The sequence below is a fragment of the Sciurus vulgaris genome, assembly GCF_902686455.1.
Source record: "Sciurus vulgaris genome assembly, chromosome: 13".
Lineage (NCBI taxonomy): Eukaryota > Metazoa > Chordata > Mammalia > Rodentia > Sciuridae > Sciurus > Sciurus vulgaris.
This window is the reverse complement of record NC_136474.1, coordinates 54,251,762-54,266,879: the sequence shown is the minus strand read 5'-3', so window position 1 is coordinate 54,266,879 and position 15,118 is coordinate 54,251,762. Positions and strand designations below refer to the sequence as shown.

Here is a 15,118-nt window from a genome sequence, read left to right as displayed (position 1 = left end):
ACATAAAAGACAGTGTTACATATTGACATCAACTGTGAATATATAGCAGGAGTCATGTCTCTGGCCACATCCTCAGGATCTCCAAGATCAAAATTGGTCTCATTGCATTATAAAATGGAATGCATCTGTTATATATGACTTTCTGTCTTGTGCTGATAGACCTTTTATTTCGTGGACCACCTCAAAATAATTGTATAATGTGTAAATGTCATCTGTCTACATGAGGTGTTTAGATGCACTTATAGCTGGTAGAAAAAAGTTTTGAAACATAGTTGGAATATTTAGCTACCTATACATCTACCCATTACTATCTATCTCTAAAAGGCCACTTTCTGAACATATGTACTCACTTCTGTTAAGCAAGCTATAGGTTAATTTGTAGTAGACATGATTAAAAGCAGATGGGAAGCAAAAACAACAGAATGCCAATAACTCCCTTTCTCTACAAAAATCTGCCGTGACTCTTCCAGCTCTTATTTACCTGTAGACCTGCTTAAAGAATTCACCTGAATTTATATATAGTGTTAGATCTTTTAGTACATTTATGAATTCCTGAGGAGTTTTTTGTCTGATTTAGTGTTCTTCATTATGAAAAATTGTTGTTGGGTTATTTCTGTGGTTATTGAGTTCTGAGGTAGAGTGAATGTTTTAACTATTCAGTGCAGGAACTGGCCTTTTGGAAAACAAGAATTCTGGCTTGAGTGTAATTCAGCAAATGTTTACTGGATGCTTCTGCCTGTCCCTGAGGTATCAGTAGTCTCTGCAACTCAAGCCTGTCCTTGATACTCTTCTTTTTCTTGGTAGTAAATATCAAACACTAAGCAATTTATAAAGCTGCTCATAATCTAGTTCCTGCCTACACTCTCCCTCCTTGCATCCCCTTCTGTCCTGCAGCCCCAATGAGCTGTTTGCATTTCCCAAAAGCACACACTTTTGAACAGACAATAACTTCTGCAAACCCCATACTTTCTTGACCATCTGCAAGAATTCCCTTAGCTGTGAGGAATTAGTACAAACATCCCCTTCTCTGTGAAGCCTTCCTTGATCCCTCCAGGCAGGGCTAAGCTAGCAAGAAGCTTCCTCCGCCATAACCCACACCAGCTGGAGTATAACTGTCCTGGTGTCTTTCTTCCACTTTGGCATGTGAGCTCTCTGCAGGACAAGTGCTATTTCTTGTTCATGATTTTATAACCTAAGCATTTACTATATTGCCAAGCTCTTTTATTTTGTTGTTTTCAGGAACTTAAGTACTGTAAGCAGGTGTGTAGGGCATAAAGCTGTGGGTACCACTAAATTTGCATTTGATTGAGATTCAGCAGAGACTCAGTCTGGAGCTTTTCACTCTACTGGTGCTGATTACATTCAGGAAACAAGGATATTGGTGATTCCAAGTTTGTGTTTTAGTGTATGCATTCTGTGTGTGGGTGTGTGTGTGTGTGTGTGTGTGTGTGTGTGTGTGTGCATTGATTTTTTTGTTTTGGTTTTTGCACTGACTGCATTTTCCTCAGCAGAAAGAAAAGAATATTTAGTTAATAAGGTTCAGTTACCCAGCCCTTCTACTGCCACGGTAGGTAGAGATACAGTAGGAATTTCCATTTGGAATTTCCTTTCTCTAAAACAGTGCTTTGGTTGGGTATGCAGTCTAAAAAGTGGTTTGGTATCATAACAAATATTTTTGACTTCTCATATGGAAAAACTTGATTCCAAACAATTGATTCTAATTGAACTTCCATAATACAATCACTCATCATTTGAGCCTATGTTAAAAATGGCTCATTATGAAATCATCTTGAACTTGGTTTAGGATCACCTATTCAACAAATCACCATTGAAGGCCTGCTGTGTGTAACATAACTACCACCAAAGTGCAGGTAAAAGATAAATGAGACATAGATTCTCCTGTGCTTGTTCCCTATTTTGCTATCAACAAAATCTTCGCACAGTCAGTCCCTGACTTGAGATGATTCCACTTAATAATGTTTTGACCTGACAGTCATGCAAAAATAGTAGTATTCAATAGAAACCATACTTCAAGTTTTGAATATGAATCTTTTCCTAAGCTCATCGTAAGCAGTACAATACTCTCGTGCATGCTGCAGCAAGCTGCAGCTTCCATCCAGCCTACGATCAAGGGATAAACAACCGAGACCCTACATTGTACTGTGTTGCTAAGCTACGATGTTTGTTTGAAATACATTTTCAACTTGGATCTTTTCAACCTACAGCAGGGTTACTGGGATGTGAACCCAAAGTCCAGCAACCTCTACACAATGCAAACATTCCTGTATGAAAGCCTTACTTTGCCAGGAGAAGGAAGCCTGTTACCTGACTTCCAACTTCATCTTAGGCCCTTCCCCAGCCTGCATCTACTTATCATTAAGCTGTACTTATCCTTCAGTCTTGCCTTATAATTCTGTGCTGTTCTTCCTACCTCAAATCTGCCTGCCTGCTGCTTTAGAAGATAATGCCTTTATGAAGTCTTTACCAAGAGAGGAAGAGTCAGGAACACAGGATACGGGCTAGGCATCATCCAATGGCACTCCACCCAACCTCCATTCAGAACACCCACTGCCTGATTCCATTGGACCCCTCCCTGAGCCTTTCCTTGCTCCAGGAGGAGGTCTTTATCCCTGGGGGATAGTGCGAGGCACCTTGGTTTGATGAATAAATAAATGAAAGAAGGCAATCTGGGAATCATTCCTAAAATGGCAGCTAAATCCATGAAACTGAAGATGATGACAAGACAGAGACAGGTGAAGGAGAAAAGGAATCAAAAATCTGTTCCTAGAAATGTCCCTATAATCAGAGACAGGAAGAACAAGGTATCAGAGAAAACAACCAAAAAGAAAAGTCCAGGGATGTGATGGGTATTTCTGTGCGTCAGTTCAGGGAGATGAAAATTGTTAGAACTCTCCACACACCACGTAGAATCTTCCATCCAGGACAGCCATTAGAACTTGATCAATATCTCCCATTGACTTAACCGACAAAAATAAATACATGTAAACTTTGAAAACAGTGGAAGGCACCTAGGTAGGAAGAACTCAAGCACATTTTGTAAAAACATTGAAAATGCACACAAATTTATTTATCTTCAGGTCTTATTTGATTTAGCAGAGTACCGAATGTTCCAAAGGAAGAATAACGTAGTGGTGATTATAATTGGAATGTGCTTTTACAGATGTGAGGAGTTGGAAAACTCAGGAGAACACTTTCTAGTTTGTTTGTTTAAATAATGAATGAATGTTGCCTTGAATATCAAAAATGATAACACCTTTCCAGACTGGTAGGTAGAGTAAAACAAGTCACATGTTTTTGAATTTCAGTTTTATTCTATTTTGACTTTTCAAACATGACCTTCAGATGGTGAAAAGTTGAAACACATTCCTTTAATCTCATCCTGACAGTAGATATTAGCATACCTCCAACAACTTTGCTAATCCTATATATATATATATTTATCTCAAGAATAAAAGTGTATTCTTCTATTAAAGGACTGACTTTTGAGTTATACCATTTAAAAAAATGCATGGAAGTTTCTTGTAGAATAGTTTGCTCAAAACTAGTAAAGTTCAAAGTGGTTGTTTTTCTCTTATTTATTACATTTAATTTGTCCTCTTTGAAGTATCTCATTGCACTCTTATAGAAATTGGGTTTTTGTTTCAACTCAAATCCAGCTGCTACACCAACAGCTCTATCACCTTGTCCAAGGTCAAGATCCTTAAGTTTAACCTCTTATATTTCCAGTTTCTCATTTGTAAGACAGTGAAAATAGTAGACCTTTCTTTTTCAGATTGAAATAAGAACTCAACATGATCCTTTATATAAAATACTTGATATAGTGCTTGTCATATGGTAAAGCCTCTTATTAGTGGTATCATATTAATGAGAATTATGTGTAAACTACTTGTTATGATTAAGACTTTCTACTGTCTCTAATTTCAGATGATATAGTTTAAATCCCATCCTTTCAAAAAAATTCCTTTAAGCCCAATGAAATTGCCAAAAAAAGGATAGTAGTGTTGGCCTGAATAAGTCGTAGAATCTCACAAACATGGTTTCCCCCATGGTCTTCCACATGTATTTTTATAGGTCCATATATCTTTTAAACTTCGATACTAGATTTTCCTGAAAGAAGATATAAACATGAACTAGATGTGAAGAGGAAAAAACCAAGCCCAGGTCACCAGGGCAGTTACCTTGTAGAATAGCTGCCAAATGCCAGGCACTGTGTTGGAAAGCAGAATATGAGTACAAAACAGCTCCTGCAAAAAGGGATGTCACTATCTAGGGCAATCCAGACATTGTAATAAAAGAAGGGATTGGAGAAGTCATGGGAGTGACTCCCAATCATGGTTGGAGAAAAAAATCCATGCAGTAAAAGATATTTTTATTGAGCTTTTGGGTGGGTGGGTGGGTGGGAGGATAGATAACGGACGTTAATTGGAAGAAAAAATAAGAAAGGAAACATTTCAAACAAACTCAACCACATTTCAGTTGGGAGGCAATTAATATGCAAATGACACAGTAGTACACAAGAACATGACACTTTGGGGTTTGGAGGAATGGTGCATAATTCATGTGTGGTTGCTGAGGTTGAAGATGAGTAGAACAGGTGGAGGAGCCCTCTAGATTCACTGATGTTCTTCTTTAAGGATTTTGATTTTTTATCTTGCAGGTTTCCCCAAAAGGCAGGCATTTGAGAAACTTTCTAGTTTTTTCCAACTCTGTATCTTTTCTCCTATTCACTTAAACTTGTAATAAATTCTAAGATTCATTTTCTTAATGATGGGGAAATGTTTCATAGTATTGAGGCACTCATTAAAAGAACATCTCGTACATCCCTGGGGGAACTACCTTTGTTATTTGGGAGACTCTGGTATGGGTCATAGAAAGCAGTTGGAAGATTTTGCCTGGGGAAGTGACATCAACAATTGAGAGAGAAACCAAAGCTAGTTTTTAGGAAAGAAACAGAAATAGCACTGGAGACAGTAAGTCCACTTGGAAGGCTCCAGTCCAGGCAGGATGTAATGAGAACCTGAGCCAAAGCAATGGTACTGAGACTGTAGGAGACAGAATGTTGGGGCATCAATAGGGCTCTTTCTTCTTGCATCCCTCATGTGTTCCTCACTGAAGAATGTGGGTTTTTCATAGTACCCACAAAAGCATGTCCCCACCCATAAAGCATAGGATCAGAAGTCTATAAATATAAGCTCAGCAAGAATTCAACTGTAGCTCTTTCACTTTGCAGAGGAGCTCAAACTACAAAAAATTTATTCACATAAATTTATCTAGAGTTTTAGATCTGCCTCTCCAAGAAAGGTGAAGTGAGCATACTTGGCTAAATTTAGTCAAACCTGGAGAAGCACATGCTGTTAGTTTATAAATTTGGTAACAGGACTTATACATCATGTGAAAAGTACCTTATACATCATTCTTGAAGGTGTCCATATCAAAAATAAGGCAATCGCATAAGGGAGAACCAGAAGGGTCTGTTGTCCCCAGATTTATTCCGCACATTCTGTCTGATTGCATGCCTGCTACTGTCAGCTTCTGAGGGCTTGACTGTGATCTTTTTAGAATTACCAGAATATTACCAAGAATTTATGCAGTACCTCATTCAGAAGGGTCATATTTAATTCTCAGATAAAAATCAGTGCCATCCAAGTGGAAGGAACTTAAAGTACTTAACCTCTCCTGCCTAGAAAGATGTCTTGCCTAAGAATTCTTGAAAAGTTCAGTGGTTTTGCCCTTCTATAATCATTAAGCCCTAAGACAATGTACCGTGCACTCATAGCACAGTGGTCTCTGGCTAATGGTTTTATGGCCTTAATCTTAACCTCTTTTTTATTTTATTTTTTTTTAAGAAAGAAAGAAAACAAATGCAAAAACTACCAGGATGATCAGGGAACCAATGCAGGAACCAAAAAAAGAAATAATCAAATGAAAAGAATATTTTTAGGAATCCCAACAGTGGGTATAGGAGATTATCTCCAGCATGATAACTTATTTTAGGGATTTGAATGAGGTGGCTTAGATAGTTGTGGAAGCATACTGGGGCTCTCTAAAGATCGCACAGCGTCTAGTGTCTCTTCCCTGCACACAGCTGAATACCGGTCATCACTTTCCCAGCACTGAATCCAGACACACTTGAGGCCCTGCCATTGACTATTAAGAGCTAATTTTCATTTTTGCCTTTCCATATTTCCAGTTTAGTGCTGACATGATAAGCACTAAACTTTGGTTTGGGCAGTGCTCTGTGACTATTTTCACTTAAAAATCAAATTGTGATGAAGCCAATAACCTAAGCACTGTGGTCTTTGCCAGTGTTTCATTGTCTGTTTTCTAAGGCAATTGTCATGATGAGATTTTAATGTTAGTTTTTAGGGATCCATTCTCCTTATCCATTCCCTGATTTTTCTTGATTTTCCTTCAGATTCTTCTTGGGTCCAGTTCTTGTGTGGTGAGCCCATGTTAGTGCAAAACTAAAGGAATCAGTCATTGCTTATATTTGCAATTGCTAGATTTTTTTTTTTTTTTTTCATTTTTTGGGAAAAATGGGAAACAGGCACATGCTAATGTGTGACTTTAAGCTCCAAGAGGCCAGGCAATGAATCTGGCTTATTAATAGCTGTGTCTCCACACATTAGAGTCATAGACACTCAACCAATATGCCATGTATTGAATTAATAAAAGAATAAAATGAATGAAAGTACATTCTTTGACTTTTGCTAGCTAAGTCTACAGTAACTAACAATGCCAAGTTTTGTTGGTACAGGAACAAAGGTGAACTTCTTGTTCAGGTTATAAGTCAACTCTAGTCTATCAGTATCACAGTTCCTGATTCACATGTCTTCTTCATTGCAAAGTCCAGATGGAAGTAAAACCCCCATCTGAGGCAGTCCATTCTCCTTGGAGAAAAGAAACAGAGAAGGAACCAGTGGAAAGATATTAGAGCTCTGGAAGTGGCTACTCCTTACTGCTACTCACATTTCTTTGGCCAAATCCACTCCCACAGCAGAGCCTGACAGAGGGGTGGAGTAAGTAAATTCTGACCCCAGAGAGGCACTTGTGGCTTGCACCCCCCACGGAAACAAGGGTGGTGAATCACTAAGGACAGTAACAATCAACCACAGAAAGGAGTGACGAATTCTGGGAAATTGTAGGTTGCGGTGGTTCTGGGTCTTAGCAGAATTGCCTTGTAGCTTATTCAAAAAATAAGATAAGGAAAATCCTATCTAAAATTATTGGTTTTCTGTGTTGAAGTTGTTTGCTGAAGACTTGCTTTATTTTATTTAATACAGCTTTTTCTGAGTTATAAATGGTCAAACCTGACATGAGGAAGAGTGGTGCCTGGATGGGACTGATGGGAAGAGATACTTGGAGATGGGAAAGCTGGTAGTGGGTACTTTTCACTCACATTTTTGATTGAAGTCTAGCAACATTTTATTTCTTAAGCTATGTCTTCACATTTCTTTTTTATTTTTTCAAACTCCAAAGCAGAAAAGTTTTCCTTAAACTTAAAACATTAAAAAAATAATAATAATAGCCAATACTCATTGAGCTTTACATGTGCAAGATACCAGGGTGAGCTATTGAGTCTTTTTACCTCATTTGGTCTTTATAATAATCTTATTATTGTTATTACAGTTGCAGATGAGGAAATGCTGAATTCCCACAGCTAATACTGTGGAAAGCTAAGGTGTCATCTAAGATCTGATCTCTTCAACGCTACACAGCACTGACTCTGACCTTAATTTTTATGCTCTTTTTCCTTATTTCTCCTCCGTGAATTTGAAAGAATAGATGAACAAACATCCATAGAAAAACCACATATGTATGCTTATAAAATACATGTGGATTGGAAGGCTTAATCTCTCAAGGAGACAGCTCATACCTCTTTGATAAGTGGGGCCTCTGTAAGCCCACCACATTTGAAAAGCAGCATTGTAAAAAGAGAAAAATTGCTTGAAGACCAATGCTGGTATATTTTGGGGTACTAAAATGCAGTCGAGAAAATATTAGAGAAAATTCCAAAGGGATGTAGTATTAATTCCCAAAAGGTTTTGTAGTGCAGAATTACATATTAGCTGCAGATATTTAAATTATGTGTTAAAAAGAATCTGTTTGCAAGAGTTAAGAATATAGATGATAATTATTTTATTCTTTGGATTGTTTTTAAACTTCAGATAGGCATATTATTTTAGATTGATAAGATTCTGCACTCCCCATTATTTATATCATGTATAGATGTTGTACCATGATTTTTCTAAGGCCTATGAAAGGTAGAAGTTACTTCATTTTATAAAAATAATACCTGTTCATAATTTACCAATTAATTCTACATTTTATGTTTTGTTAATAACTAATTTAATGAGTCACTTTCCTTATGTAGTAATCACATCTGTCCTGTCTTCATTCTTTCTTTGATAGCCTTTCAAACTTAGGTCAGATACAAAGCTACCTTTACTTCGAATGCCTATCTCCTCAAAGTAGACAGAATATTTTTTCAGCATCTTGATGATTTTTGTTTAGACTTCACAATTTTACTATTTATTGTAGAAATGCCCATTGGATTAGATTGCAAGCTACTAGAGGATTAGGGACCACTTGGCACTTACATGTGTGTCTTTCTCCTTGTCTTACATATGTTTCTTGTTCAAACTGTTAATTATCAAAATCCCCTAACCCTCATTCTGATCAGGGTTCATGGATCATGTAGTTTCAAAACCCTCTGTATTATTTCATTTAATTTCACATAACCTGTTCCATGTTCAAAACTGGTTTTGCCAAGTCGACTGTTACAGTCTCACCACTTATCCTAGCAAGGGTAAGTGTTCCATGTTTACTGAATGAGAAAATTCAGTTTATAGTAATTACCATGATATAGTTTACCTCATATTTCAATGAGTTTTTTTACAGTCTAGCAGTCCTGCACCATATATTGTGTTATTTAAGATCGTCTAATCTGCTTCAAGCAGTTGGCCCTTCGTTTCTGCTGTCTGTCAAACGTATTCTCCAATCCACTCCCTCCCATCTTGTCTTGGCCATTCTAGGCTGGACTTCTTATGATTTGCTTGCAGAGGAAAGAAACAAGTTACTTTTTTTCACCTAACTTTCAAAACAGTGATAATGCCCTTTTCTAGGTGTTGAAAATGTAGTCTTGCAAATGGAAATTTACCAAGTGTTTGATACCATGAGGTCCTTGGGATCTGCTTATGGTTTTGCAAATTGTAACCCTCTCTTAATTCTTCCTTCATCTTTCCCCATTGTAGGGCCTTAAAGCTGCTGACAACGATCCCACAGCTCCGCCATATGACTCCCTCTTAGTCTTCGACTATGAAGGCAGCGGCTCCACCGCAGGGTCCTTGAGCTCCCTTAATTCCTCAAGTAGTGGTGGCGAGCAGGACTATGATTACCTGAACGACTGGGGACCACGGTTCAAGAAACTCGCTGACATGTATGGTGGAGGTGATGACTGAACTTCAGGGTGAACTTGGTTTTTGGACAAGTACAAACAATTTCAACTGATATTCCCAAAAAGCATACAGAAGCTAGGCTTTAACTTTGTAGTCTACTAGCACAGTGCTTGCTGGAGGCTTTGGCATAGGCTGCAAACCAATTTGGGCTCAGAGGGAATATCAGTGATCCAATACTGTTTGGAAAAACACTGAGCTCAGTTACACTTGAATTTTACAGTACAGAAGCACTGGGATTTTATGTGCCTTTTTGTACCTTTTTCAGATTGGAATTAGTTTTATGTTTAAGGCTTTAATGGTACTGATTTCTGAAACGATAAGTAAAAGACAAAATATTTTGTGGTGGGAGCAGTAAGTTCAACCATGATATGCTTCAACACGCTTTTGTTACATTGCATTTGCTTTTGTTAAAATACAGAATTAAACAAACAAAAAAAGAACTCATGGAGCGATCGGTTTTATTATCTTGGGGGATGAGACCATGAGATTGGAAAATGTACATTACTTCTAGTTTTAGACTTTAGATTTTTTTTTCACTAAAATCTTAAAACTTACGCAGCTGGTTGCAAATAAAGGGAGTTTTCATATCACCAATTTGTAGCAAAATTGAATTTTTTCATAAACTAGAATGTTAGACACATTTTGGTCTTAATCCATGTACACTTTTTTTATTTACTGTATTTTTTCCACTTCACTGTAAAAATGGTATGTGTACATAATGTTTTATCGGCATAGTCTATGGAGAAGTGCAGAAACTTCAGAACATGTGTATGTATTATTTGGACAATGAATTCAGGTTTTTTGCATGTTTATATCTTTCGTTATGGATAAAGTATTTACAAACAAAGTGACATTTGATTCAATTGTTGAGCTGTAGTTAGAATACTCAATTTTTAATTTTTTAATTTTTTTTTTAATTTTTTATTTTCTTTTTTGTTTTGGGGAGGGAGAAAAGTTCTTAGCACAAATGTTTTACATAATTTGTACCAAAAAAAAAAAAAAAAAAGGAAAGAAAAGAAAAGAAAAGAAAGGGGTGACCTGACACTGGTAGCACTACTAAGTGTGTGTTTTTAAAAAAAAAAAAAAAAAAAAAACAAAGAAAAAACAAAAAAAGCTTTTAAACTGGAGAGACTTCTGACAACAGCTTTGCCTCTGTATTGTGTACCAGAATATAAATGATACACCTCTGACCCCAGCGTTCTGAATAAAATGCTAATTTTGGATCTGGTGACTGGTTTGAACTTTTTCTTTTCTACTTAAGCTGCTTTGAATGTTGTAAAAAATCCCGAGTATGGAGTTCCACTGAGAACAACAGTACAAAAGTATGTATTTTGTTCTTGCACCATTCACCACCCAGACGGGTGGCATGGCAACCATGCGCATGCACAACAGAGAGCATCATTTTGGAGCTTCTCATCGTCATAGAAGAAACACATCAAGTGACTCAGGAACAGAACCTACTGGTGATGATCTAAAAGTCACATTCTTTAACATTAGTGAACTTTGGTAAAATTCTTGTTTTCTTTTTGCACCAGCTCATGGTTATGCTGATTCTAACAGGCCTTTTCCATTAGGGAACCAGTGTTAAGGGAAGCTTCAGGAAAATAGGTCATAGGACTGGAACTGTCCAGAAACTGGAACTGTCATATGATTCACCGAAGCTACTGTCTTATGTACTTAGGAAACCACACTTAGGTTTGACTGACTTGTTCATTGACTTGCCCTTTGGCTTTAGTTTGATAGACCTGATATGTCCTAACAGGACCAAAAAAAAAAAAGGAAACAAGCCTTCATAAACCTCATAAAATTTTATAAAATTTTTTATGTATCTTACTATGATTCACAAGTCAATTTTAAGAAACCTGAAGAAATTATCACTGTATTTTTCTATTTGCTTCAAAGTCATTATCACAGCATATATTCTTATGTGGTACACTTTGCAAAACAAGATACCTCTGCTAATGAACTCCCTTTTTTTTTTTTCCTTTTTTTGCTTAACATAAAGGTCACTGTATATTAGACAGTGAATTTTACTTTTCTATTGATTTACTCTGTGGGTAATACTTCTTTTTACTTTCCTAATCATTAAATGCCTGTGGGAATTTTCATAATAAAATCTTACTAAATTTGATAATTAGAATAGTCTTTTTAAAAATTGGTTCTAAGACTGTACCCTATGCTGGTATATATCTAAAAGACAACTGAAAATTCAAACATTTAAAATTTACATCATTTAGATAAACCAACACTGTTAAAAAGAATCTAGTACACAAATGTAAATTTTAAGCATTAATGATAAACATTTTATATATACCCAATCAGTAAATGTAAGCCTTAATTTTCAAACCTTCCCATTTTTGTAGATGTAGTACATGACTATATTTTCTTCGTAAAAATATTTTTAAAAAACAGGAAATCAAAAAAAAAAAAGAAAAAAAAAAGTGAAAGCCCCTCTCCCTGCTCCAGGGGGAACCTCGGTCTAGGTGGTTATAATTTCTGATTCTTGTTAAGAAAGGATTTTTACACTATTATTTCCAGAAGGATTTTATTTTGCTTTGTTTCATGTAGATGGGATTGTGTATGATGTATTTTTATGTAACTTGCTAATTTCACTAAGTGTATTTTGGAAATTTTCCCATATTTGTATAAATGTACCTCTACTCATCCTTTTAACTGCCACATAGTATTCCATACTATGGACATAATGGTGTTATTGAATCATTTCCTAGTTAATTTGTTGTTTCCAGCATTTTCAATATTAAAAACAATGCCACAGTCAACATTCTTGTGCAAGTTTCTGCATGGGAGTACTTCTCTAAATTAGACGCTTGGAGACGGAATTGCAGGATTAAAGTAGAGAGAAGTTAATTAAATATGGCTGAAATTATAAATGTTTTAACATGACTTCAAAGTGCCTTTTAGCTAAAAGATGAGGCTTTCTAAAAGTCAGCAACTTCCTCCTCTGGCAAAAGGATTTTATGCAGCTCAAAATAGAAACCACAAAATGTAAGACAATCTAGCCCCGGCCTTATTCTTTTTTCTTTGGAAGTTAGCCTTTGAGCCAGGCCACAGTACTAGTTTCAAGTCCTCTGTAAAATGACTGTAACTGTGTAATATAATAAAACCTTGAAAACTATATTTATGAGTGGTTTGTGGACCCCATCCAGAAACATGTTTTCATAGGCCATTTTTGTTGACTTGGATGGTTTCTGCAGTATAACCATCCAAAGACCAAGACAAAACACGCATACAGACAGCTAGAATCCCTGTGAAATGGGTCCTTTTCCAATACAAGTATGTGCACCTCAGATTTTAATAAGACTAGAATTTCTCTAATTAAAGACTACACCACAGGGCTGGTGGGGTGGCTCAGTGGTAGAGCTCTTGCCTAGCATGTGTAAGGCACTGGGTTCAATCCTCAGCACCACATGTAGATAAAGGCCCATCAATAACTAAATATATATATATATATATATATATATATATTTATATAAAAAAAAAAAGACTACACCAATTTAAACTACCAACACTATCTACAAAAAATCTGTTTACCTTCATCCTCAATAGTCCTGGACATAACAGATGTTAAAAGTTTTGACATTATGAACAAAAGATGCCTCTTGTTAATATTAGACTTTTTCCTGACTAGAGTTTTTTTGTATGTTTATTGGCCATTTGTGTTTCTTTAAATTTGTTTTCATCTCCCTAATGAACTGTTTGCCTTTTTCTTATTAATTAGTAAGAGCTCTTTATATGTATTATTTTCCTGGTCTTTTACTAATCTTATAAATTTCATAATTTTATCTGTGGTGTTTTATTTTACAGAAATTTTTATTTTTTGTCATTTACTCTTACTTTTCAACTGTAGTTTTTTTGTTTTGTTTTGTTTTTGTTTTTGTTTTATTCTGGTACTAGGGATTGTACCCTGGGGTGCTTTGCCACTGAACCATATCGCCTGCTCTTTTTTATTTTTTATTTTGAGATAGGGTTTTGGTAAGTTGCTCAGGGTCTTGCTCAGTTGCTTAGACTGGCCTCAAACTAGATCCTCCTGTCTCAGCCTCCTAACTTGCTGAGATTACAGGCATTTGCCCATCTCCCTCTAACTCAACATTTTTGAGATGGTCCCTCCAAACTACATTTATCAGTTTAATTCACCTAGAAATTATTTAGTATGATGTCAAAATTGAACTTAAAAAATTCTACATACAAGGCCAATTTCCCAGCACAACTTATTAAAATCTTCAACTTAAACCTATCATCTGACATGCAAACATGATGGTGTACACAATTGCCATATAAATACATACTTTTTTCTTGATCTTTTCTTCCATTCCATTGATATTTTGCTTAATTCTTGCCCAACTCTAGACTGGTTACACTTGGAATATCAGTCTGATAAACAACTCCCCACGTTGTTCTTTTTAGTCAAAACTTTCTTTTTTCCACATTTTCACTTGTGCATAAGTTTTAGAAAACAGTCAAGTGCCATGACAAAATATATTTGAAATTTTTATTGAGTTGCAAAAAGTTCACAGTTTCATTTATTATCCCACCCAATACTATAATCTCTCACTTTTTAGATCATAGAGTTTGACTAAACATCCCATTTTATTGCACCATTGTTTGATAATTTTCATTGCTTTTATGAACAACTCTACTTTTCACACCCGTTTTTCTAATGATGCTTTTATTGCTCTCTTGGAGAATTATCAACTTTTATCCTTCTTCTTTCTGTCTGACTTTTCTCTTGTATTAGTTTTAATAGTTTTTTGATGATTCTCTTGGATATTCCTGACAGATAATTATGACTGCAATTAATGACAGTTTTTTTTTTCCTGTTTCCAAGATTAATGCTGGTTTTGTTCCCTGCGCAGTAGCAGTGATGATTACAAACATTATTTTATTATTCCTGACTATAGTCAGTATCTAGTGTACATCTTACCATTATACATAACATTTACTATGGATAGGGTTTATACCTAGCTTACCCTGAGGTTTCTAGTGTGCATGTTGAATATTATAAAATGTTATTTCCTCCATCTTCATAGATGGTGATATATTAACTCATTAATACAGTAAATTATGCCAGTAATGTCATGAGATTTTTGAACATCAAATCACTTTATTGGAATAAGCCCTACTTGTCATAATGTTATTCCTTCAAACAGACTGGTACATTTGCTTGGGTTGCTATTGTACTTGGGAATTTAAAATTACATGTGATTTTTTTTTGTACTTCTGTTTTATCACTATTCTTGCTAAATTTTAATCTTAGATTTATGCTGGCCTAAAATAAGTAATTTGGAGGATTATCTCTTTTCTCTCTTTTTTTTATATAGTTTATATAAGTCCCAATTATCAGTGCATCAAAAATTTTGTTAAAACTCTCCTACAATTTTACCATTGTGGGGACAGGTTTTCCTCAATAAGGGTTAGTTTAGGTGTGGTGCTGAATTCCACAATTCACAATTTTTTCCTGAAAAATCTATTCCATGTAGATTAAAATTATTCATCGTTGGAAAATTATGCACAGTATTATCTTCTTAAACTTTGTTACTTACCTTAAATCATGTTTCCTTTTCTCCTGGTTGTTTTTGCTTTTACTCTTTTGACTACTAGTAAACAAAAGTGTCCATTTA

General features: G+C 35.7%; 1 protein-coding gene across 3 annotated transcripts in view; it reads left to right on the top strand.

Moving 5' to 3' along the window:
• CDH2 (cadherin 2) overlaps positions 1-11,230 on the top strand; it is a 214,401-nt gene extending 203,171 nt beyond the window's left edge. For all 3 annotated transcript variants that reach the window (XM_079109462.1, XM_079109463.1, XM_079109464.1), the window contains one exon: positions 9,276-11,230. In XM_079109462.1, the coding sequence (XP_078965588.1) occupies positions 9,276-9,482 (207 nt within the window). In that variant the 3' untranslated portion in view covers positions 9,483-11,230. The remainder of the gene's footprint in view (positions 1-9,275) is intronic.
• The last annotated feature ends 3,888 nt before the right edge of the window (positions 11,231-15,118 follow it).